The 23635-nt window shown below is 40.0% G+C and overlaps 1 protein-coding gene across 1 annotated transcript in view; it reads right to left on the bottom strand.

The window, feature by feature from the left end:
• Window positions 1-23635, bottom strand: part of DENND5A (DENN domain containing 5A) — a 101113-nt gene that overhangs the window by 55222 nt on the left and 22256 nt on the right. Inside the window, exons 2-4 of the mRNA XM_045803870.2 lie at window positions 8699-8770; window positions 7826-7935; window positions 5321-5978 (exon numbers count right to left, since the gene is read on the bottom strand). Of these exons, the coding sequence (XP_045659826.1) occupies window positions 5321-5978; window positions 7826-7935; window positions 8699-8770 (840 nt within the window). The remainder of the gene's footprint in view (window positions 1-5320; window positions 5979-7825; window positions 7936-8698; window positions 8771-23635) is intronic.

The following is a 23635-nucleotide window of genomic DNA, read 5'->3' as shown; positions in this document are numbered from 1 at the left end:
AGAAGTCCCAAAAACGCCTTTGTCATGAGACTTCCTGGTGCTGGACTACTACTTCCAGTACCTAGCTGCAGTGTCTGGGAACAACCATTCTACAACATAGAACAGAGCACGCTACAGTCTGAAGGAAAAGGCTTTCCCTACTCCATCAAAGCAGGTTTTCCAATAGCACAGAAATCTGGTTCTGGTTTTCCCCTACTTTTCAGGAAAAAATCTAGTCTAGTTTAGTATCTAAAACTCAGCCCACTTGTTTCTTAAGAGTGGATAACTTTATTTGCCTCAGATTGAGATCTCTGAAGAATTCCTTGTGATGCACTTGAAATTATGGGATTCTTAGAAACAAAACACTTTTGGAGGTCAGAGATAATCTCCTCTCTCAAGGCTAAGCCGATTTCCATTTATGTGGTTTAGTTTTACAGACACCAGAGAGTTGGAATTGCATGGCCTTTCTGGTCTGAGTTGTAGGTTTCTTTTTCTCTACATTTTTACATTTAAAAAAAGCGACATCCCACCTTGAAGGATGGCCTGCATGGCCTAACAAACAATGCCTCAGGGATCCAGTAATCTGTGGTACCCGCGCTAGGACGCTGACCTCCAGGAGCTGTAAGTAACAGCACAAAACCCATTTCTGTACACCAGCACAAATGATAAAATCAGTACCTCCTCTGCCATTGCCTGTGTCTGTGCTCATCATTCCAAGAAGGCGAAATCAATAACCAGGAAGCAGCTGAAGGTCACGTACACCCAAGGCATTTCAAACGACCAAAATCAACTGGAGATACTAAGGCTCTAGGCAACTATGTTCTCTTAAATCCCCATAATGTTTAACGAGCGATTACTTTTAACAAAAGGAAATAATGCAAAACACAGTGGGATCACAACCACCGCTGCTGAGTGGGGAGGGAGGGAGGGTGGGAGGAATCAGCATGTTTTCATGGCTTGTCTCTGTGCAGAGGAAGACAACAGCTTTGGGACCACTCTACAGATAACCCACCCTTAAACAAACTACGGGGCCAGTTCCATGCACTGGAAACTGAATCACGAACGGTCCTTGCATACTCACACTTCTGTGAAAACTTTATGAATAAGGATGTTTCTCATGTACTCGTTGTTCTTAGGAAACAACCTAATCTCTATGTCTCACTATCTCCAAGATACATTATTAAATGAAAGAAAGTGCAAAACAATGATTAGCATGCTCCCATTTGTGTTGTTTCTAAAAAGTATGTATGTTGTATATGCACGACTATGTCTGGAAGGAAACAGGAAAACAGTGGTAATCTCCCTGAAGGAGAACCAGGGGCCAGAGGTGGAAGTCTTTTACACTTCACGATACACCCTTTTGTAACGTGTTAAAATTCCTACCATATGATTGAAAGGCTTTTTTCCTAAGTTTTAATATACCATATTTAAAACATATACATATGGTATATTAAATTTTAACATTAATTTTAATATACCATACATGTATCATAATGTACATGTATACTTTAAAGAATAATACAATTAACACATATGTACTCAACACTTCACATGAAAATATTTCATTGTTCAAAAATATTTGAGAGGGGGCACTAAAAAAATTAAGAGATTACTTCTGAGGAGTAGGATTCTAGGTAAAAAAGGGAAACTTTCAACTTTCTCTACCTTGTTTGTTGACACATTATTTATTTGCTTTTTTAAAAACTTATTTTTGGGGTGCCTGGATAGCTCAGTCAGTTAAGCATCCAACTCGTGATTTCAACTCAGGTCATGATATCAGGGTCCTGGGATTGAGCCCCAAGTCAGGGAGCCTGCCTAAGGATTTGTCTCCATCTCTCTCTGCCCTCTCCCCAAAGTAAAATAAATCTTAAAAAAAAAAAGACTGAGTAGAGACGCCTGGGTGGCTCAGTTGGTTAAGCCTCCAGCTCTTGATTTTGGCTCAGGTCACAATCTCAGGTTCGTGAGATGGAGCCCATGTCAGTCTCCCTGCTGGGTGTGGAAGCTGCTTAGGATTCTCTCCCTCCTTCACCCTCTGCCCCTCACCCCTCAAGTATGCATACACTCTCTCTCTCAAAAAAAATTAAATTAAATTAAAATAAATAGACTGAGTAATGCAAAGTGGCTAAAAAATAGTATAACTGAATTAAGTATATCATGAGGCAATTAAGTGCAAAAAAAAAAAAAAAAAAACAGGGAAAACCACAAAAATCTATAGGTAGTCTCCATTCTGGTTCTTTTGCAAGGTTTGTTAAGTTCTCACTCCCCTTTAAAAAACAAAATGTATCTGGAAAACCTAGTGAATGCATTATGGGTGTTGTTTATATAAGAAAAACAATGCAGACATCTGATTAGCAGACCCATAATCAAAGGAAATACCTAGACTAGACCCTTCATCAAAAGACTAGTGACTATACAGTCATGTTTTAAGCAAAAATACAATGTTTTAGGGAAGGCCACCTTCTTCATCCACCTGAGGCAAAACCTATTTCAAGAAAAGCCACCTGAACTGTTTAAACTACACTATTAACAGAGAGCACAGCCTACATCCAATAAAAGGCTACTCCATTTTACCTTCAGCCACGCTCAACAATATCCAGGAATTTTTTTGGAAAAATCTTTTTCCTAACCATGCTAGAAACATGGTGTTAGGTCCTGAGTTCCACTTGATTCTATACACAAATCTTCTCAATCACCTCTTAAAATTCGTATTACTGATACAATAACGCATATTCTGGGAAATTTAAGAAGGAATCCTGAAGGAAAAATGTCACCTATCATACTTCTGGTTTTAATCCTCCTTTTCCCATGTCTACGTCATCCCCACTGCATTACAGGTACCTAACGTACTGAACAAAATAAAAATCTGTGAGTCCATATAGTAATAAACAAACAAGGAAAAATGAACGTTACTCCTTATAGTACAATGACAATTAATAAACATAGATGGAGGGGCGCCTGGGTCACACAGCTGGTTAAGCACCCGACTCTTGTTTCGGCTCAGTTTGTAATCTCAGGGTCATTAGACTGAGCCCGTGACAGGCTCCACACTTGGCATGGAGTTTGCTTGAGATTCTCTCTCCCTCTCCCTCTGCCCCTCCTGCTTGCGTGCTCTCTCTCTCTTGAATAAATAAATGAATCTTCTAAAAAATAAATGAAAAAAATATAAATAAATAAATAAATAAATAAATAAATATGGAGCTAGAAAAATCACCATTTTGTGACCATAATGGTCCTACCTAATTCAGACCAGACTCATCAATGGATGTTAAATCTACTGGGAAAACTTCAAAGAGGAACAATATATTTACAGAGTTCCAAAGTAACTCCCCACAAATTACTTACTAATTACAAAGGGAAGGAGGATAACTTTCCATTTAAGAAATTTGGCAGACATAATCTTAACCAAGTGATCAAATTAACATTACCAAAGATGGGCAAACTGACATCAAGTGCGTCCCGTCATGATAAAAATACACATTATGTGCCTCCTGATACGATGCACTGAGAGACTCACAACATCACTTCTGTGTATTATAGCCAAAAATTTATAATCCAAATCTAACCCTGAGGAAACATCAGACAAACCCAAACTGAGGGACACGCTACAAAATGCCTTGCCTGCACTCTTCAAAAATGTCCATGTCATGAAAGACATGAAGAAGTAACAAGTAGAAGCAAGTCATGTTACTAGACGAGAGCCCAGATCAGGAATTAAAAAAAAAACTTATCAAAGTAGACATTTTTGGGACAATGGTGAAACCTGAATACGATATAACAATGTTACATTTCTTAAATTTGATAATCATACTATGGTTATGTAAGAAAATGTCCTTGCTCTTATGAAATAAAAGCTGACACATTTAGAAGTCAAGGGACATGGCATCTGCAATGATTCTCAACGGTTCAGTTATGTTCACACAGAGAGAGAGAATGATAAGACAAATGTGGCCAAATGTTAATAATTGGTGAATTGTGGGAGAGCACACAAAAGTTCTTTCAATGCTTCTTGCAACTCTTCCATAAGCTGGAAACTACTTCAAAATAAAAAGTCAAAAAACTTAAAACCTACAATGACTATGCATCTCAGAGTAACAAAGTCCTTACAGTGGTCTACAATAGTAAAATTTAAGCTCCTGTTAAGTTTAACAACATCTGCTTCTATATTCCTGCTTTCTCACTCCGTACCATCCACTCAGTTTTCTCAACTGTTCTTGAACATAACAAGCACATTCTTGTCTCAAAACCTTTATATGTGCTATGCCCTTTGCCTAGAATACTTTTCCTATAGATATTAACAAGGGTTGCTCAGAGAGGGCTTAAACTAATCACTCTATTAAAAATTGGAGGGGCGCCTGGGTGGCTCAATTAGTTAAGCGTCTGCCTTTGGCTCAAAGCATGATCCCAGGGTCCTGGGATTGAGCCCTGCATTGGGCTCCCCACTCAGTGGGGAGTCTGCTTCTCCCTCTCCCTCTCCCTCTACCCCTCCTCCCCGCTGGTGCTCCCTCTCTCTCTCTCAAATAAATAAAATTTTAAAAAATCTTAAAAAAAAACTAGAATTTCCCTTCCCCAAATACCATCCTCTTCCCTATTTTTCTCCACAGATCTTATTACCACTTTACACACTATGAACTTTATTTATTTATTTAATCATCCCCTCCTTCCCCACTAAAATATCAGCTCCATTACAGGAAGGATTTTTACCTGTTTTGTCCACCACTGTATCTCTAGTCCCTGAAACAATGCCTGGCACATGGCAGGGTCTCAATAAATAGGTACTGAATGAATAAATTTTATGTTCTTTTTCTGGTTCATTTAATAAACATCTGTTTCCTTCTGATCGACTTTACTATTTTGTCCAAACCTGATGCTCACATTCAGTTCACCTCTAATTTATAAAAAACAATTCAGTTATAACAAACAGCAGAAAGAAGCAATACATCCTCATTTTCTCAAACACACTCTTTCAGCTATACGAATGATCATCGTTTCTGAGCCCTCACTTTTACGGTCAGGCTGAAGGGGCAAAAGTACTGCACAATGATGGAAAGTCAGCTTTCCAGAACCATCGTTTCCTACCCCTCTTTTCAGCACAGTTAGAAGGGATGTCAGAAAGGATCCCCTCCCAGGCTGAAGCGCCCAGCAAAAGGCCATGATGATAGCCAAGTAGAAACTGTGACCCTCCTGTGCTCCATCAGTTTGCCATCTACCACCTACCTGCAAAAGATCTGAGTTTTGCTCAAATTGTAACAGCCCTTCACCTTTTCAGTCAGTTCCACTGCATTCGATATGGAAAGAAGGGAAGCCCTATGCAGAGAGAAAGCTCCAGTAAGCACTGACTTACGCTGTGAGTAGAGAAGGATCTGAAACTCCAGAAGGGCACAAGTAAAAAGCTGAAACACATTTTCCACCCCAAGCAGTTCAAAGACCTCTTTGACAGGGAAGTCAAATAAAGGAAGCTCGTTGGTACTTGGTCTCTGGCAGATTATTGGCCCATAGACCCCAGAAAACTTCAAGGACCGGCCAGGAGGTGGGAGTGGCACCTCATAGAGTACATTGTATATGTAGCTCTCAAGGGGCAGTGGAGGGGGCTGAGGTGAAGTGACCGCCTGGTGAAGCTGTTCCAGCACACTCCGACATGCTTTCATGAAGGACATGGGTGTGATGAGGCAGATGCACTTAGAGACGTAGAGCGTGTCCCGGCTAATGTCATAGGAGTTGAAGCGCTGAAGCTTGGTCCCAGGAGTGCCTTCACCATCCTCCATGCCACTGTGGTCTCGGCCATCAACAGAGGGAGAATGTAGGACATCACACTCAGCATTATGCATGTGGTAGAGGGTCTGCATTGCACTGCAGATCTGCTTGCTAGTCACCTCCTCATAAAACGTGAGGGCAAACCCAAATGTCCGAGAGCCATCCTCCCTTGTGATGATAAAGGCATGGAACTGGGGCTCCCTGGGATCAGCCTGGGTCTTGAACGCTAGCCCTTTGGGCATGCATAGCTGCAAAAGACAATAAGGAAACAAGTGGTGAGAACACTCACTGCTGCTCCTCTTTTCAGAATACCATCACTATTTATTCCAGAGTACCTACCCTGCTAGGTGTTTGGGATATTGAGATCAACACAGCAAAATACCTGTCCTAAAAATCTCCCGTTCTAAGACATACGAGTAAATAAAATTATAATGCAGTTACCAGGGTTACCCAAAAACAAAGTGTTAAGGCAACAAAGAACAGACAACCCAGCCCAGGAACATCAGAAAAGGCTTCATAGATGAGGTTATATTAGAATTCGTCAGGTAGACAAGGGAAAGCGGGTATTTCAGGGACAGGAAGAAAATGCACAAAGATGAGGTAAGAGAAAGCTTGGAGAACTTAGGTAGGTGATTAAGCATGATGGCGCTTACTGGGAAATGACGCTAGAGATATACCTATAGACAGATACAACTTCATACCTAAAAATAAAGTTTGAGACTCTATCAGCTCAGAAAATTCTGTCATCAAGAGAGCCTTCTCTTTTCATAAAAAAAAAGGGAGCATTTCACATAAAGGAGATGACATAATAAGGATAAAGACGCACTTGTTTCACTTCAGCTCAGATGGGTTGTATAAAGAAACGTGGACAGCTAACCAAACCGACCTACATCAGTCAGTCCCCGTCCCCGTCCTACATACCCCGGCTACAAAAGATCTGCCAGCGGCCTGGGTTAACAAATAAAAGGACCTACATTACGTTATATCCATTACCTTTGGACGTGACTTCCCAAAACCTAGGTGTTTCTAGAATACAGCACGTTAAAATGAAATAAGCACTGGACTAGGAGTCAAAAAAACTTGAGACTAAGACTCAGTTTTCTCATCTGTGAAATGAAGATAATACAATTCACTCTGCCTACTTCACAGGGTTATTACATGCATCAAACAAGATCATCCTCCAAAAAGTATAGGAAGCTACTGAAAATTAATACAGGCCGTACAAAGATGGGATTAAGAGCACAGCACTGGAACCAGACTATGCTACAGTGTTCAAATTACAGCTCAAGCGCTTCTTAGCCATGTGACCCTGAACACGTTACTTAACCTCTTTGGATCTTAGTTTCCTCATGTATAAGATGTGTGTGTGTGTTTACTTAATATCATCTACATAAGAGGTACTGTGAAGATTAAATGAATTAACTCATGTAAAATGCTTATCATAATGCCTAGCACAAGCTGAATACTCAATAAAGGTTAGATTATTCATAGTAGTATTCTACGTGAGATTTAAAATGCTGTCCTGGGACGTCTGGGTGGCTCAGTCAGTGAGGCAATCTGACTTTGGCTCAGGTCATGATCTCAGGGTCCTGGACTGAGCCCCAAGCTGGGCTCCACACTCAGCAGAGAGTCTGCTTCTCTCTTTCCCTAAGCCCTTCTCCCCAGCTTGTGCTCGCTCTCTCCCTCGCTCAATTAAAAACAAAAACAAAAAAATGCTGTCCTATCTAAAATTAGGATGAAACAAAATACCCATTCCTGCCACATCACCCAGATATACACAACCAAGATTGAGAGAAAACTCCTTTAAATCAGACTCATCATGTAATCTCAGTACTATAAGCAACCAATAGCTAGCTCAGTACCTCAAAGTTCACTGAACCATTACTATGCATTTGTCTGACAAAACAGAAACGTGGTGATTTTCAGTGTATTTGATATGTTGATCAAAACGCAGAATCATGAAAAATATGCACATAATCCCTTCTTCAAAAGTTACTGGTAGTTGGTGGAACTGCTGCTACCACAGTCTAGACTCATAATTCTACTGTAAATTAGTTTGTAAATTATTTCATACTTGGAGCTAACAAATACTGACCATTCCCACTGCATCCTGGTCAAAGGGATTCCATTCTACGTTCTCAGGGTATCGGGCAAGGACCTTAGACTTGAATGTTCGTCTCAGTGGTGTCTGCTCAAAATTTTCTCCTGCAAGAAAAAGAATGAAGCAAATCATCTCGACAAAGTCCCTCAAAATCACAGTTATGATTGTGTGAGGTTGGTAGTCCAGCAAGGTACAGAAGTAAAGGCAAAGGGGTTAGTATGCCAACCATCTAAGAAGAGGAAAGGTATTGAAGTTACTAGGTAAGTAAAGAAGCTGAAAAGGTTTAGCATGGTTAATAGTGGACACCACTAGCTAGCTTTTCTTTTCTTGAAAGTGAGTTATTACTACAAATCCAATGGTTAATCTTCTTGGGAGAGTAGAAAAAGCACAAGGAATGACAAAGGATTATAACCATCTTTTTTCTTCCTGTAAACCACATTTAGTTTGCTTAAAGTCAACCGATATCATAGAAGCATAAATGATTTTAAATTCAAAATAAAGTATGCATTTCTATGATCTCTGAAAAAACACGAAGGGACTAAAAGATTCAAGAACATTAAAAAAGCAGATTTCAGAATAAATCTAATGAGATATTTTATCAATTCAGAATCATTTGAAATTTCTAAAATTCTACTTTGTTTCCCCTTTCCCCCTATAAAACATCAGAATATACTGAAATAAAGAACATTAAAGTGAAAAGAGGAAGAACCACAGAACCCACCACCTAGAGGAACACAAATATGAAAAACCTACTGGTCAAAAAAACACACAAGAAAGTTAGAAGGTCAAAGGTGCAAAATACCACTGTAGACACATGTAAAAGCCACCAGAAAGCTGTGGGTGTTCTCAATTTTGTTTTGTTTTTACCTTCAGTCGTACTGGAAATGAAAGGGCTGGCACCATCCCTGGCTTTAGAAGCCTGTATGTACTGGCATAATGCTATATGATAAATGAAATAACAGAGTATTACAATAAAGCAATATTATTCAAACTTTTTTGACCATGACTCCGGTATGAAACAAATGTTACATCATGAAGCAATAAATACATACATGATGTGTACATATAAATTTGCCTAAAACAAATTTCACAAAATAATACTTACCCTTACTCTGTGTGATACTCTTTCATAATTTCTACTCTATAACATTAAAACCAAATATGCTAATTGCGGACCTACTAACACAATTCACAGTTTGAAAAAAACATTACAAAAACAGCATAATGAGATGAAGAGCTCAACAGATACCAAATTACTATAAAGTCACTGGTACTTTATCCAATGGTACTACTTTATCCCACTGGTACTGCTTCAAATACTACTTTTCCTAAGGGCTTAGGGAATAGGGGACAAATTAAATGTACCTAAATATTTCAAACAAATAAATTTAGTAGGAGTCATGGAAAAATATGTGGAAAACATGATCAAAAATAATTTGATTGAATTTGATACCTATTTATTGAGTAACCATGTCATACAAGGGCCTCAGGCACTGAGGGGATAGAGATGAACAGAATGAACACCTCAGGACCTTACTCCCAAATGTATAAGAAAAAAGAAGAGACACAAATAGCCACTTCACAGGGAGGTTACTATCTGGGAGGCTCCAGAGCTTTAGAGTCTGTGTGGTCCAACCATTCAGAGCACACTTGCACAGGATCCTGCTCACATGTTCTCGTTGATAATGTAAATTCTGTTCTAACTATAGTTTTTCTGAGTTGGTCTGGAACCCAAAGGAGCTGATGATTAAGGAAGATGCATTCTTCCAACAAAGGATTGGGATAAACCTAAAGTTGCAGAGTTCACTCTAAATCATCCCGGAGGCATCTTAGGTTTCTAAAGAGTTTACAGTAATTCTAAGGTACTTGTTCCAGAAATCAACAATGATTCCAGTCAGAAAGTTATCATTTATAACTAAAATGTTCACTTCCACTTTCAGGTTTTGTCCATCTTCATCATCAGAAGCTCACTTATTCATAATTTTCAACTTCTGACAAGACTCAACTTTCCTTCTGTTAGTAGAGCTAGTAACACAATTTCAATTCCTCTCATTTCCTGATCCTCCCACCAAACTGAGTTTTCTGAAACTCTTTTCCAGCAAATTTCATCTCTCAAAATACATTTGGTAATCTTCACAAAATCAGCAGACAGCTGTAACAGTGGGAGCAATAAAGCCCCTCCGGCTATGTACGGCTAGTCTCAAGCCTTCAAAAACACCTGCGAAGAGCCCACCCACGGCAAGACTGCACTTACTGCACAAAAAAAATTAAACAGCACGCGGCTGACATAATGATCTTGTCTACAGTCTGAGATTCTCAGAATATATATTTAAACTGCATTCAGTTCTGAGAAGATAACTATGTCTTCGTCCTAAGCTTCTTCACTTTTAGTTGTCAGTTTGCTCATTTCTTCCTTACTAGGCCAGAAAATCCCCTCGCTAAAAACCACAAAATATTTGAACAGAAACAGGAATCAGGGCAGTTTCCACTGTCCTTGATGAAAGCCTTTATAGAAAGATACTTTTTTAAGATGGTTATGAGGTGACCCCAAGACATGATGAGCATTCAAAGGATGGAACAGACTATTTTAAACAACCAGTGAGATGAAGCCAGAGGTGAAAATGATGAACTGACTTGGAGTATAGACAAAGAGTAGGGGGAGGTTATGAATCACAAGAAGTGTCTTTAGATCCTCTATCCTCCACAACACCTCTTCACCTCCTGCCCCTTCTTCAAACAAGCTAAGTAAAGATCTCTTGTTAAAGAGTCAGGTTCTTATTAAAGAGTCAGTAAAGGCACCATTGAGACTGCCAATCTTAGACCTAAGTCCTTCTGTGTATTAGACTAGACCAGTATCAGGTGCCTAGTATCTTCACTGCAAGGGGAAAGGGGGTGTATAAAGAGGAATGAGAACCCTGAGGCCAAATCATGTTCATTACAGCACCTATAGTGTCAGAAAAGTCACAGAGGAAGGGGATTCACAAACCTAAGATATTTTTCCTAAAACAACTCAGTCTTTCATCATTTACTGAGGGATAAGTTTTGAGAAGAAGCTGTAAAGACTTAATGCCTCAGGAACATCTACACAGACCCACCTCATGAAACCTGTACATATGTCACAGATCCCTTAAATCTCCAATTAGTTAGACCTTCGGAAATTCAAACGATATTAGGAATAAGACATTGCAACCACAACTGTCCTATTGTCCTGGAAACAGTAACTACTTATTTGCCTAACACACACAGAGTCCATAAATGTCAGGTCTGGATACCAGAACTAAGGCTCATTTCTAACAGCAACTTAAAAATTAGTCAACTAGGTGTCGGTCTATCTTTGTGAATCTGTCCCTGGGGAAGTACAATTCAGATAAATCATAACAGATTTTTTTTTTAAGCCTGCACGCCTTACAAGGACTTCTAACAGGTTCTTTGTTTACTTGTTCTGCTTTGACCAAGCCAGAAACAAACTGACGTTTGTATTGCTATTAGCCTGTTGGTACTAGCTTGATTCGAATAATCCTAAATAAAGGATGCTTACAACTGAGAAGCTTCAAACTCTCTGAAATGATTTACAAAATTTTGTATGAAAATATGTGCATTTTTCTAAAGAGAAAACACAATTTTCATCAGATTCTCAAAGGGTTCCATGACCCAAAAAAAGTCAGAAGCCACAGCTCCAAATGTTTCTCTTATTTTGGGCAGGAAACATTTGACCACTTACAGATTAACCTAAATAAGTAGGTTTACATACAATCTAGAATAAAACATATGCACTACTAAATAACTGCTTTCTGGATTGATGATGATAACATTATTTTCTCTTTTTTTATCATGAGAAGCCTATGGATGCAAACTTCTCTCTCTAAACATACACACATATGTGAATGAGTTAAAAAAGAAAAAAAAATCTTATCCTCAAACTTGTATTTGAAGTTGTCTGAAAGGTCATCAGAAAATGTTCACCAAGGGGCGCCTGAGTGGCTCAGTTGGTTAAGCATCCAACTCTTGATTTCGGCTTAGGTCATGATCTCAGGGTTTTGAGATCAAGTCCCACACAGGTTCCGCACTGAGAGGGGAGTCAGCTTGAGAGTCTCTCTCCCTCTCCCTTTGTCTCCCCCCCCCTCCCGGCCCCACTCATGCTCACTCACCAAAATCTCAAAGTTACACATTTATAATAAAAGTATTACATCTGTGGGAAACAGTGATAGTTTTGAAATGGTAGCACAGGTACAAAAAGGCATGTCCCAAACAGCTATGTGAAAAAGACCCAATACAGTCAAATTCCCACCTGGTTTACATCAAATTACAAAGAGCTTCTCCAGAACATAGCATGAGCTTAGATTCAAGCAAAATAAAAGTAACCATCACTTCCTAGGAAAGTGTTTATGGGACACATCTGTGATACCTCCAATCTGGATTAGATATACCAAATTAAAGTATTTCAATTTCTAAACCTATCAGTAATCAGAGTGGACATACACTTAAGAAGCTTTACATAAAACTTGAAGTTTGGGAAAAAAAGAGAAAAAAGAGCAAGAGCTAAGGGCATTTTTATATCTGGTCTCTTAGAAGAGATGGGAAGGAAAATACAAACATCTGTGAAACTACAAATGAAAAAAACTAACTTGGTCAACAGAATAATTTATATCTAGGGCGCCTGGGTGGCTCAGTCAGGTAAGCCTCTGCCTTCGGCTCAGGTCATGATTTCAGGGTCCTGGGATCCAGCCCTAGTTGGGCTCGCTACTCAGCAGGGAGTCTGCTTCTCCCTCTCCCTGACTCATTCTCTCTCTCAAATAAATAAATAAAATGGGGAGGGGGGAGGAGGGGGGGAGGGGGTGGAGGAGGAGGAGGAGGAGGAGGAGGAGGGGGAGGAGGGGGAGGAGGGGGAGGAGGGGGAGGAGGGGGAGGAGGAGCCTGGGTGGCTCAGTCAGTCAAGCGTCTGCCTTCAGCTCAGGTCATGATCCCAGGGTCCTGGGGACTGAGTCTCATATCGGGCTCTCTGCTCAGAGGTGAGCCTGCTTCTCCCTTGCCCTCTGCCTGCTGCTACCCCTGCTTGTGCTGTCTCTCTCTAGGTCAAATGAAATAAAATCTTAAAAAAGAAAAAAAAAAGAAGAAGAATTTATATCAAGCATGATGGAGGTTCTGCCAGAATATAAAAAACTACCTGAAGTTACTAAGGAACAAAAGGCAAGCAGATTATGATGGAAGAGAGATGGTCAAAACTTGGAAAAAGGTAATGACACCACCCAAGTGTCTCTTGTTACAGCTTTTGGCCAGACAGGTCCCAGTCTGTGTCATGAAAGATGGCTGAAATTGAGATAAAAACCCATAGTCTTACTAGCTTCACAAACCAAAGAACAGACTTTAAGGCAACCACAACAGAGAAGTGAGGGAGAGAAGGAGGTGCCTCAAACTCTGCATAAATTCTGCCCAAATTGCTGGCTAATCCCTAATGTATGCATGCACGGAACAGACCTCAAGCAACCAAGTTAGGGCTAAAAGAACAGAACTGAGATTTAAACTGCCATTCACTGCAGGGGAACAGAGTTTAACAAAACAAACAAAACTCAATGTTCTTTAGAGGAAGGTTAAAAAAAAAAAAAAAAAGAATCCAGAGTGTCTCCAACATGTCATACTCAATATCAAGGACACAACCCAACAAAACTTTCTGCCATATAAAGGAACAGGAAAACATACTCTGTTCTCCAGAGAAGACTCAATCAACAGAAACCAACCCTGACTTGAATCAAATACTAGGGTTAGCAAAGATTTTAAAACAGCTAGCTGGCTCAGTCAATAGAGTTTGTGACTCTTGATCTTGGGGCTGTGAGTTAGAGCCCCACATTGGGAGTGGAGATTGCTTACATTAATAAAACTTTAAAAAAAAAAAAGAAAGAAAGAAATCAGCTGTGATCATAATGAATGAAAAAATAGTAGATCACAAAGCAAAACAGACTCTATAATTCAGAGGATGGGCTTAACAGCGGATTGGAAATGCAGAGGAGTTAGTGAACTTAAAAAGAGATCAACAGTGGTACCTGGGTGGCTTTCTTGGTAGAGCATGTGACTCTTTATCTCAGGGTCATGAGTTCAATTCCCACACTGGGCATAGAGCCTACTTTAAAAAAAAATTATAAAAAAAATAAAGAGATCAACAAAAAGTATCCAATCTGAAGAACAGAGAGAAAAAAAATTAGGGAGAGAAAGGAGAGTGTGGGAGTGATCTGTGGAGCAACAAGTCTAATACACATATAATTGGAGCCCTGGAAGAAAAGGACAGCAAATCAGGTTAAAAAAAAAATTTTTTTTTTTTAAAGATTTTATTTATTTATTCGACAGGATAGAGACAGCCAGCGAGAGAGGGAACACAAACAGGGGGAGTGGGAGAGGAAGAAGCAGGCTCACAGCAGAGGAGCCTGATGTGGGGCTCGATCCCAGAACGCCGGGATCACGCCCTGAGCCGAAGGCAGACGCTTAACCGCTGTGCCACCCAGGCACCCCTAAAAAAAAATTTTTTTTAATTGAAGAAATAATGATCAAAATTTTCCCAAATTTGGTAAAAGACATAAATTTACAGATTCAAAAAGCTCAGTGGATTCTAAGCAGGATACACACCAAGAAGATAAAAAAGTATACATCACAGTCAAACTTTTAAAGAAAGGAAAAAAAAGAGAAAAATCTCAAAAGGAAACAAAGAAACATGATACACTAAGGAAAATAAATGATTGAAATTATCATTACTTTCTTACCAGAAACAGCAGAGATTAGAAGACATGGAACAACACCATACAAGTACTGAATCAAACAAACAAAACCCAGAATTCTATAAGCAGAAAAAAAAATCCTTCAAAAACGAAGGCAAAATAAAAATATTTTCAAGTAAAACAAAACTAAGATAATTCATTGCTTGCAGACCTGTACTACACAAGTGAGAAAAGCCCATCCCAATAACTTACATCCTATATGAGCTCATTTATACAACATTCTTGAAATTACTAACTTTTAGAAATGAAGAACACACTAGTGGTTGCCAGAGGTCACAGATGGGGAGGAGGAGGGTTCTATAAAAGGGCAATGCCCAAAAATCCTTGTGGTGATGGAACTATTCTGTTTCTTGAGTGTATTAATGTCAACATCCTGGTTGTAAGAGCATCCAATAGCTTTGCAAGATGTTACCACCACTGGGGAAAGGGTAGAGTCATTTCTGTATTATTTCCTACAACTGCATATGAATCTGAAATCACCTCAAATAAAAAGTTTAATGTTTTTAAAAAGTATATTTTCTAATTAAAAAATTTTTAATGTTTTTAACAACCTGTCAAGGTTTTAAAGCAGAGGCTTTAGGCAATACGATTCAAACAACCAGAGGCGCCTAGGTGGCTCAGTCGTTAAGCGTCTGCCTTCAGCTCAGGGCGTGATCCCGGCGTTCTGGGATAGAGCCCCACATCAGGCTCCTCCGCTGGGAGCCTGCTTCTTCCTCTCCCACTCCCCCTGCTTGTGTTCCCTCTCTTGCTGCCTCTCTCTCTCTCTGTCAAATAAATAAATAAAATCCTTAAAAAAAAACATTCAAACAACCAAAGTTATACCTTGGACCCAACTCTTCAAAGGCAGCTGAACTATCCCTCAATCCGGGGCCAAAACATTATGGTCACATGGGCTGCCTCACCTCACCATATCCACACCAATCTTATAGGGTCCGATTCACATTATCTACAGCAAGAGTGATAGAATTTTCTTCCTCTGGGAACAGATACAACCAGGTTATTATGTCATCATTTCCATATTGGCATGCTGGGATATCCTAAAATTGATCCTGCTGGTGACACTGGTGATCATTTCAGGGCCACTCATGCTATGATCAGTTTACTTCCTGCACTAACAGATGTCATGTCACTGTATTTTTCCTGTTATAAACATTCCAAAAACAGAATGCCCACCAAAATAGTATTACTACCAACTCATACTTCTGTCTGGTGCATGTTGAAAATCAGCTTGTGTTTCGCCAACTCACCTGCTGCCTCAGTTATTTCAATCCTCCTTGTCTTTCAGATAATTTTCTGAACTCTTGAATAAATCAGAGACCATCTCCTGCCATCTCTGACTGATGAGGCACAGTGTAAAAAGAGAAGGAATGCAAATTTCTAACTAAACAAAAATTAACTTTGCTACTCGTTTTAGGTGACTATTTCATTACTATCAGCAGTTTTAAATGGGGACGGCTTAAAAACACAGTAAGACTAGCTGAGTTTTGGTAGCTACCGAAAACCATCTAACACTATCCTCTACTCATCGCTCTCCCTCACCTCTTCTTATGAAATTGAGGTAAATTTACAGGTCCTGAGGCACAGAGAGGGTACCTGCTCTTTGAAGAGACAGGCTGTACCTTGCCCCGCAGCAACCAGCTGACATGGTCTCAGGAGTCAGCCACTCACAAAAACCCAGAACGCAGGGAGTGAGCTGCCCCCCACTCTGGATACACCACAAGGCCTCTTCTATCTAAGGCACTCACCCAGAAAAGCTGCTCACCAGGTTTTTCAATGAAAGCAACAGAAACCATCTGTTACCTCTTTGTTTTCCCCTTGAGGCAGATCTGTTCACTTTCTTTCTCAACATGTTTTCTTTGTCAGATAACTTTAGATTTAGGTATACAGCCATTACTTTTACTGATGTTTGCCTCCTGCTTGACATCTTCCAGGCTGCTCCACACCTAGTCCAACTCCTCCATCTAGTATTTCTAAAATGACTGAACTTCTTATGTACCCAGTTTTAACAGGAGTCTAGGGTTTGAGAACCCATCCAGACAGGACTGCTCCAAACAACAGCTCGGACAGAACTTTGGTAGCAAGATACCAAGCGGAGACACTGCTTCCCTTTTAGCCCAGCCAAAAACTCTGGCAGGACACAACATCTCGAACTTACATAATTTGCTCTGTTTAGTATGGGAAGCAACAAGCAGTCAAGTTCATGGTCTTTCAGACCAGTCTAACATACACTGTCCTGTGAGTTGGATACACACATACTGTACTGAATTACATACAGTACACACTGCGCTGAATTACTAATAGAGTAAGGACTCCCAGAGGTTATATTTGTACATAAGCACTTTTCTCTAAAAGCTAGCCCCTCCAGAAAAATGGACTTAGACAAACTCAGTGGACCGGGACCTCTAAGTAAGAAACAGCAGAGGACAAATATGAGCAATTTTCATGCTCTCCTCAGTATCAAATTTTAAAACAATCAGCCTAAATTAACAGTAAGCAACTAACCTAGAAGGTAGGAGACAGAGCTAAGGTCCTACCTTGGCTACTCGCTAGTTGTGTGACCTAAACAATTTATTGGGTCTTGTGGGTCTCACTTTCCTCACCTAAAAGATTAAGAAGTAGAGGTCTAGTTGCTAGTTTATAAAGGTTTTTCCAGCTTGATCATTTCATGACTTAATAACTGTTGGGCCTCAAATCTGACCTGGCATGGAAATTGTGCCTTTTAAATTGTGAGCAGAAAGGGCGCCTGGGTGGCTCAGTTGGTTAAGTATCTGCCTTCGGCTCAGGTCATGATCCCAGCATCCTGGGATCCAGCCCCAAGTCAGGGTTCCTGCTCAGCAGTGAGCCTGCTTCTCCCTCTCCCTCTGCTGCTCCCCCTGCTTGTGCTCTCTCTCGCATAAATAAAATCTTTTTTAAAAATAAAAAATAAAATAAATAGTGAGCAGAAAGCATGCATTAGCTCTCCCTCTGCTGCTTCTGTCCCCAAAACTTCATAAAAACAACAGTAGAGGGGTGGGGGTCAGGGGAGCATAGCCACAGAATGAAAGTGAAGCAGATGGATGAGTGGCTCCTGACAGCAGACTAAAGAAAGCTAAGATATAATATAACCTCCAAAAAGCTCAGGAACTTGTGGCATCAGGCACTTCTGGAAGTAGGCATAAAGATGGGACTAAAAACAGAAGGAATGGTTGAAAGTCTATTGAAGAACCAGGTGGCATCAGCTCATGAAAAGATAAACTGCTGTCAAACTATACAATGGAACATTATTCAGCCATAAAAAGGAACGGAGTACTGTTACACGCTACAACACAAATGAACCTTGAACATTATGCTAAGTGAAAGAAGCCAGACACAAAAGGCTACATGTTGTATTACTCCATTTATATGAAATATCCAGAATAGGCATATTCATAGAAACAGAAAGCGGTTGCCAGGGGACTAACTGCTAATAGGTATGCAGTTTCTGTTTGGGATGATAGAAATGTTCTGCAACCAGATAATGGTGATGGCTGCACAACACAGTGAATAAACTAAAAACCAATGAAGTGCACACTTTAAAATGGTTCATTTATGTTACATGAATTATATCTCAATTTTTTTAAATTGAATTTTTTAAAATTTTAAAATGAAAGAACCAGCTAGACCCCACCCCATCCCCATACTCTTCCCACTCTGTGCAGCCTCCAACATGCCAGAAGAAAACTGGAAGTTATTTTTTTTTTAAGATTTTATTTATTTGAGAGTAAGCAAATGAGAGAGACAGAGAGAGAGCACAAACAGGAGGAGAGGCAGAGGAAGAGGGAGAAGCAGTGTCCCCGCTGAGCAGGGAGCCTGATGCGCGGCTCCAGCCCAGGACCCTGGGATCACGACCTGAGCCAAAGGCGAACACTTAACCCTCTGAGCCACCCAGGTGTCCCTGGAAGTTTATTCTTTATAAGGTATAAATAAAAGAATGAGTTAGGTGGTGAAATAGGTGACAGTGGTCAAAAGGTACAAACTTTATAAAATAATGTACAGCATGGTGACTATAGTCAGTAATACTCTACTGTGTATTTGAAAGTTGCTGAGAGAGTAGATCTTAAAAGTTCTCATCACAAGAAAAAAGAATTGTCACTATGTGGTGATGGATATTAACCAAACTTACTGTGATCATCATTTGCAATATATATATCTATATATAGATATATAGATATATATATCAAATCATTATATTGTACACCTAAAACACCATATGTCAATTATATCTCAATTGAAGAATAAAATAATTTTTAAAAAGAATGGATATATCTATACTTGGGATTATAGTTGAGGTATCAAGCATCAACAGCTGGGAAGCCACAGGCACAGCTGAGAGCAAGGGTATCATTCTAAAAATAGAAAAATATGAAAAATTTTACATACTGAATGTTGAGATTCCCAGTGCTCTTCTACTACTTGGCTCTTACAAACTTGGCAGCTAGGATTATGCCCTTGAGGCAGAGATTTAGAGGAATGTTTTCTATGTTTTCTATGAATCTGACCAGCCCAAGAAAAAAGACCTACAGATCTTCACACTACAGGGAAGAAACTATACAGCCAGTGAAACTCTCAAAAACCAACCTTCCCCCCACGAACATCGAGCTTCCAATCAGCTTCTTGATGCATCATTCTTAAGTGTAAACTGACAGCCGGAGATCACGAGACACTTGGGAAAAGGCTCTAAGATTAATGAAAGACACCTCTTGCCAATGCAACTCTGAGGAAACAGAAAATTATGCAGAAAAAAGAGCTTCAAAAAGTACTATCCTAGGGCCTAGAAGCAACAAGACCCCAGTGACAGCATGGCTAGCACCCAGATCCTGGTTTCCACAAATAAAAAGAATCAGGACTGCTTAGAGAAATGGCTGGTTCTTTAATTGGAACAGGGCATACACAGGAGGAGCCTGGAGTATTTTGCAGTGCCAAAAAGTAAGGAAGTACTCAAAAACCTATGATTACAGGGGCGCACCAAAGAGACACAGGGGCCAACTAAAAGATCTCCCAATGGCCAAAGCTAGAATAACTTGAACAACAAAATAAATACACTGAATTATAATCCAAAGTATAAAATAAATATCCATGAGGCCATACTAATATAAATAAATGATTAAATAAACAGGGGGAGAATAGACAAATTTCCTGGGCAGAGGAACGCCAAGTAACTTATACAGATACTAGACTCTCCAAGAGGCGGAAAGTAACTCCCTGCCCCGTAAGCATGGGCTGCTCATAGGAAAAAAGAGTAACTTTATATTGGAGAAACCTGACAAACACTACCAGGTGATCAAGATTAACATCAACAGTGAGGTCATGTTGAAAATATGCATGTATTCTTTTTTTTAAGATTTATTTATTTATTTTAGAAAAAGATAGAGAAAGGGAGTGGTGGCAGGGGGTGGGGGGAAGGAGTAGAGGGAGAGAATCTCAGGCATACTCCCTGCTGAGCATGGAGCCCAGTGTGGGGCTCAATCTCATGACCCTGAGATCATGACCTGAACCGAAATCAAGAGTTGGACTTTCAACCCACTGAGCCACCCAGGCACCCAATATGCATGTATTCTTAATATATTATGATGAGAATGGCATTTATTTCTGAAGTCTTCCTTTCAAAAAAAAAAAAAAAACTATTCTAAAATAAGAAGTTTACTGAAAAGGTTTTAAAAATTATATCCCATTTAAATAAAATGTCCAGAATAAGCAAATCCATACAGACAGGAAGTACATTTGTGGCTGCCTGCAATGGGGGGATATTGAGTAATTTTATGGTATATAAACTATATCTCAATAAGACTGCTTAAAATTAAAAGACAGGGGCGCCTGGGTGGCTCAGTCATTAAGCGTCTGCCTTCGGCTCAGGGCATGATCCTGGAGTTCTGGGATCGAGCCCCACGTCAGGCTCTTCCGCTGGGAGCCTGCTTCTTCCTCTCCCACTCCTCCCCCTGCTTGTGTTCCCTCCCTCACTGGCTGTCTCTCTCTCTGTCAAATGAATAAATAAAATCTTTAAAAAAATTAAATTAAAAAAATAAATAAAATTAAAAGACAACAAGCTTGTGGAAATTAAAAAGGTGCTCTGCCAAAACTAGAGATTAACCAGGAACGATGTACATATGGGATGCAGGAAACTGGATCCATCACAAGAGAGTGGCAAAGGGTAACTCCAAGATAAGGTAAAGGGACATCCCAAGGTGTGCAATGCGCACTAGGCTTAACAAGCCAAGACATCAAACAACCCAGGCTGATGGCTAGGGCAAGAATCTGCAGCTTCTATCAGATTCTCAGAGATTTATCAACCCCAAACTTCCATAAACCACTTCTTTAATAGTATCCATATTAAGTCCCACCCAAAGAACAAATTGCAAGACTCATACTTTTTTTTTTTTTTAATTTATTTATTCGACAGAGATAGAGACAGCCAGCGAGAGAGGGAACACAAGCAGGGGGAGTGGGAGAGGAAGAAGCAGGCTCACAGTGGAGGAGCCTGATGTGGGGCTCAATCCCAGAACGCCGGGATCACGCCCCGAGCCGAAGGCAGACACTTAACCGCTGTGCCACCCAGGCGCCCCAGCAAGACTCATACTTAAACACATGCGCGTGCACGCGCACACACGAATCTTTCAGATGTTGTAAATCTCAGAGAAGAAATATAGAGAGTAATGAAGGAGAGTAACAGTTCTCCTGATTCAATATCATCAAGTAGGAATTTAAAAAAAGGAAATAGAGACACAGTTAAAGCACTTTAAAAGCCTAGTGAATGTGACTCCAGATGAAACTTAACACATTATTCTATAGAGCTTATAAAATACTGAAGAGAAATAGTGTTTTTTTAACTTATATCCTACCTACCTCAAAAAACAAGATTACATATAAGAAAAATTGCACAAAAAAATTTAAAACAGAACATTAAAAGAAGCAAAGAAACAGATTTTCTTGGGGTGCCTGGCTGGTTTGGTCGGCACAGCATGCACCTCTTGGTCCCAGGGTCATAAGTTCAAGCCCCACATTGGGCAGGGAGCCTACTTAAAAAAAGAAAATATATTTTTTAAAGATTTTACTTATTTGTCAGAGAGTGAGAGAGCACAAGCAGGGGAAGCAGCAGGCAGAGAGAGAAGCAGCCTCCCCGAGAAGCAAGGAGCTCAATGTGGGACTTGTTTCCAGGATCCCAGGATCATGACCTGAGCTGAAGGCAGACACTTAACTGACTGAGCCACCCAGGAGTCCCCCCCCCCAAAAAAAATAATTTAATAGTGCATTTCTCCTGGCTGATGAAGAAGATACTTTTTAATTCAGATTTAGGATACTAATTCCTAACTTCTGTACTGCAACTACTCTGCACATCTGCTCCTCTTTGTATTATATGGAATGAGAAACCTTTAATGCAAAAGAAAAATATATATGTACCACTTTGAATCCATTGAAACCACTTTCACATATATTATTTCATTAAGTTTCATCACAATCCTAAGAGAGATTTTACAGAGAAGGAAACTGGCTCAGAGATAATAAATCATTCAGCAAGTAGGACACGAAACCAGACATCCTAGTCTAATACTCTTTTCACCTACTACACTCGAGTAGATGTCTCTTACAACATTAGAATTCAGAGCAGTCAAGAAGTACAGTTTTGGTATAAGGAAAGGAACAGTCTACAGGTAAGCAATCTTCATCAAAAAATCTAAAAAGCCATAAAACCACAAATTCTCTACTATAACACAGAGCAGTATTCTCAACCCACAGGTCATGAGAGGGTTACTCCCTAACTAAAGGCAACCCCAAATCTGGATCCTTTCACTGCACCAAGCCCCATCAATCTCCAAGCTACCCTACCCTCCAGCAGTTAGGACCCTCTAACAGATGACCCCTCAGAGCCTCTTGTAGCTGGAATGGAAGAGATCCAGTGGAGAAGGGTGGAGAAGGGGGGATGAGACAACCTGACAGTTAAGTGAGCTTAGTAAGAGCAGAAAGACATGAGGCTAAGGCCTTCTACCAGTCCTTGGAAGAAAACCAAGACTTAAAGCCACCACTGTTGCTAAAGCTTTAGGTGAAAACCCACAACTTCTTAGAGCCAGAGGAGCAAATGCTATGTCAGTTCTTTCTCTCCACCTTTCTCCACCTCAGTTCTCGCTCTCCTCCAACATCTTCTGTAGCTCTCATGCTCTCCTGTCTGGACACACTCTGAAAATGAATCCGTTCCATTTAGATCAACAACCCTACAAACACTGATCCTCCTTTTCCTGAAAAACCATTACGCCTGCTAAATGCTAAACTGAGGACCCTAGCAGAATGACTAACAGGGTAACCATTTTCCTGCAAATGAGTTATTTATGAAGCAACAGAGGCAGCTAACAGTCTTCAAGCTGTTACAGTCAAATACTATCATCTCTCCATTCCCCCACTATTCTTTTGTCATACAATCTATCTGACACACCCTTGTTATTTCTTCCCCCTAGCCTCCATTACTATCCTCTGAATAGCACAGTACCTAAATATGCCCAAGAGTTCCTTGTTGATCCACCTCTTACCCATTCCTACTCACATCCTCTACATCTAACTCCTTCCTACTGTTCAAGACTTTGTTGAAACTGCCTTTATTATGCAGCTTTCCCTAATCACTGCCAACATATGTGACTGTTCTCCCTACCCAGTATCGTGTACTCTCTGACAGAACTAAATGGCAGTACTGTACTGAACTGTGACTTCACTAAAGGCAAGATTTACAGTTAATTCATTTCCATCCTTCCACCTGTTTTCAATGAAAGCTCAATTCTTTTGAAGTGAACAAAAATTATTCTTTTTCTCCAGACTGTTAATGCCTTAAAACTTTAGTATGGGAGTCAGAGAATTAAACACTGAAAAGGTTCCAACCCACACAGTGACACCTTTGACACAAGCTCAACCAAACTAGCATGACATCATGAAAGCTGTTTTAAAAAAAATCCATACCCTTTAATTTGCTAAATCAACTAAAATTCCACCCAAAAGGCACCAGGGGAAGAAAAAAAAACCAACCACTAAAATAGCACCCCAG

Source organism: Ursus americanus, chromosome 16 (assembly GCF_024610735.1).
Source record: "Ursus americanus isolate L20-20 chromosome 16, mUrsAme1.1.p, whole genome shotgun sequence".
In the NCBI taxonomy this organism is placed as follows: domain Eukaryota; kingdom Metazoa; phylum Chordata; class Mammalia; order Carnivora; family Ursidae; genus Ursus; species Ursus americanus.
This window is presented reverse-complemented; position numbering and strand designations above follow the sequence as displayed.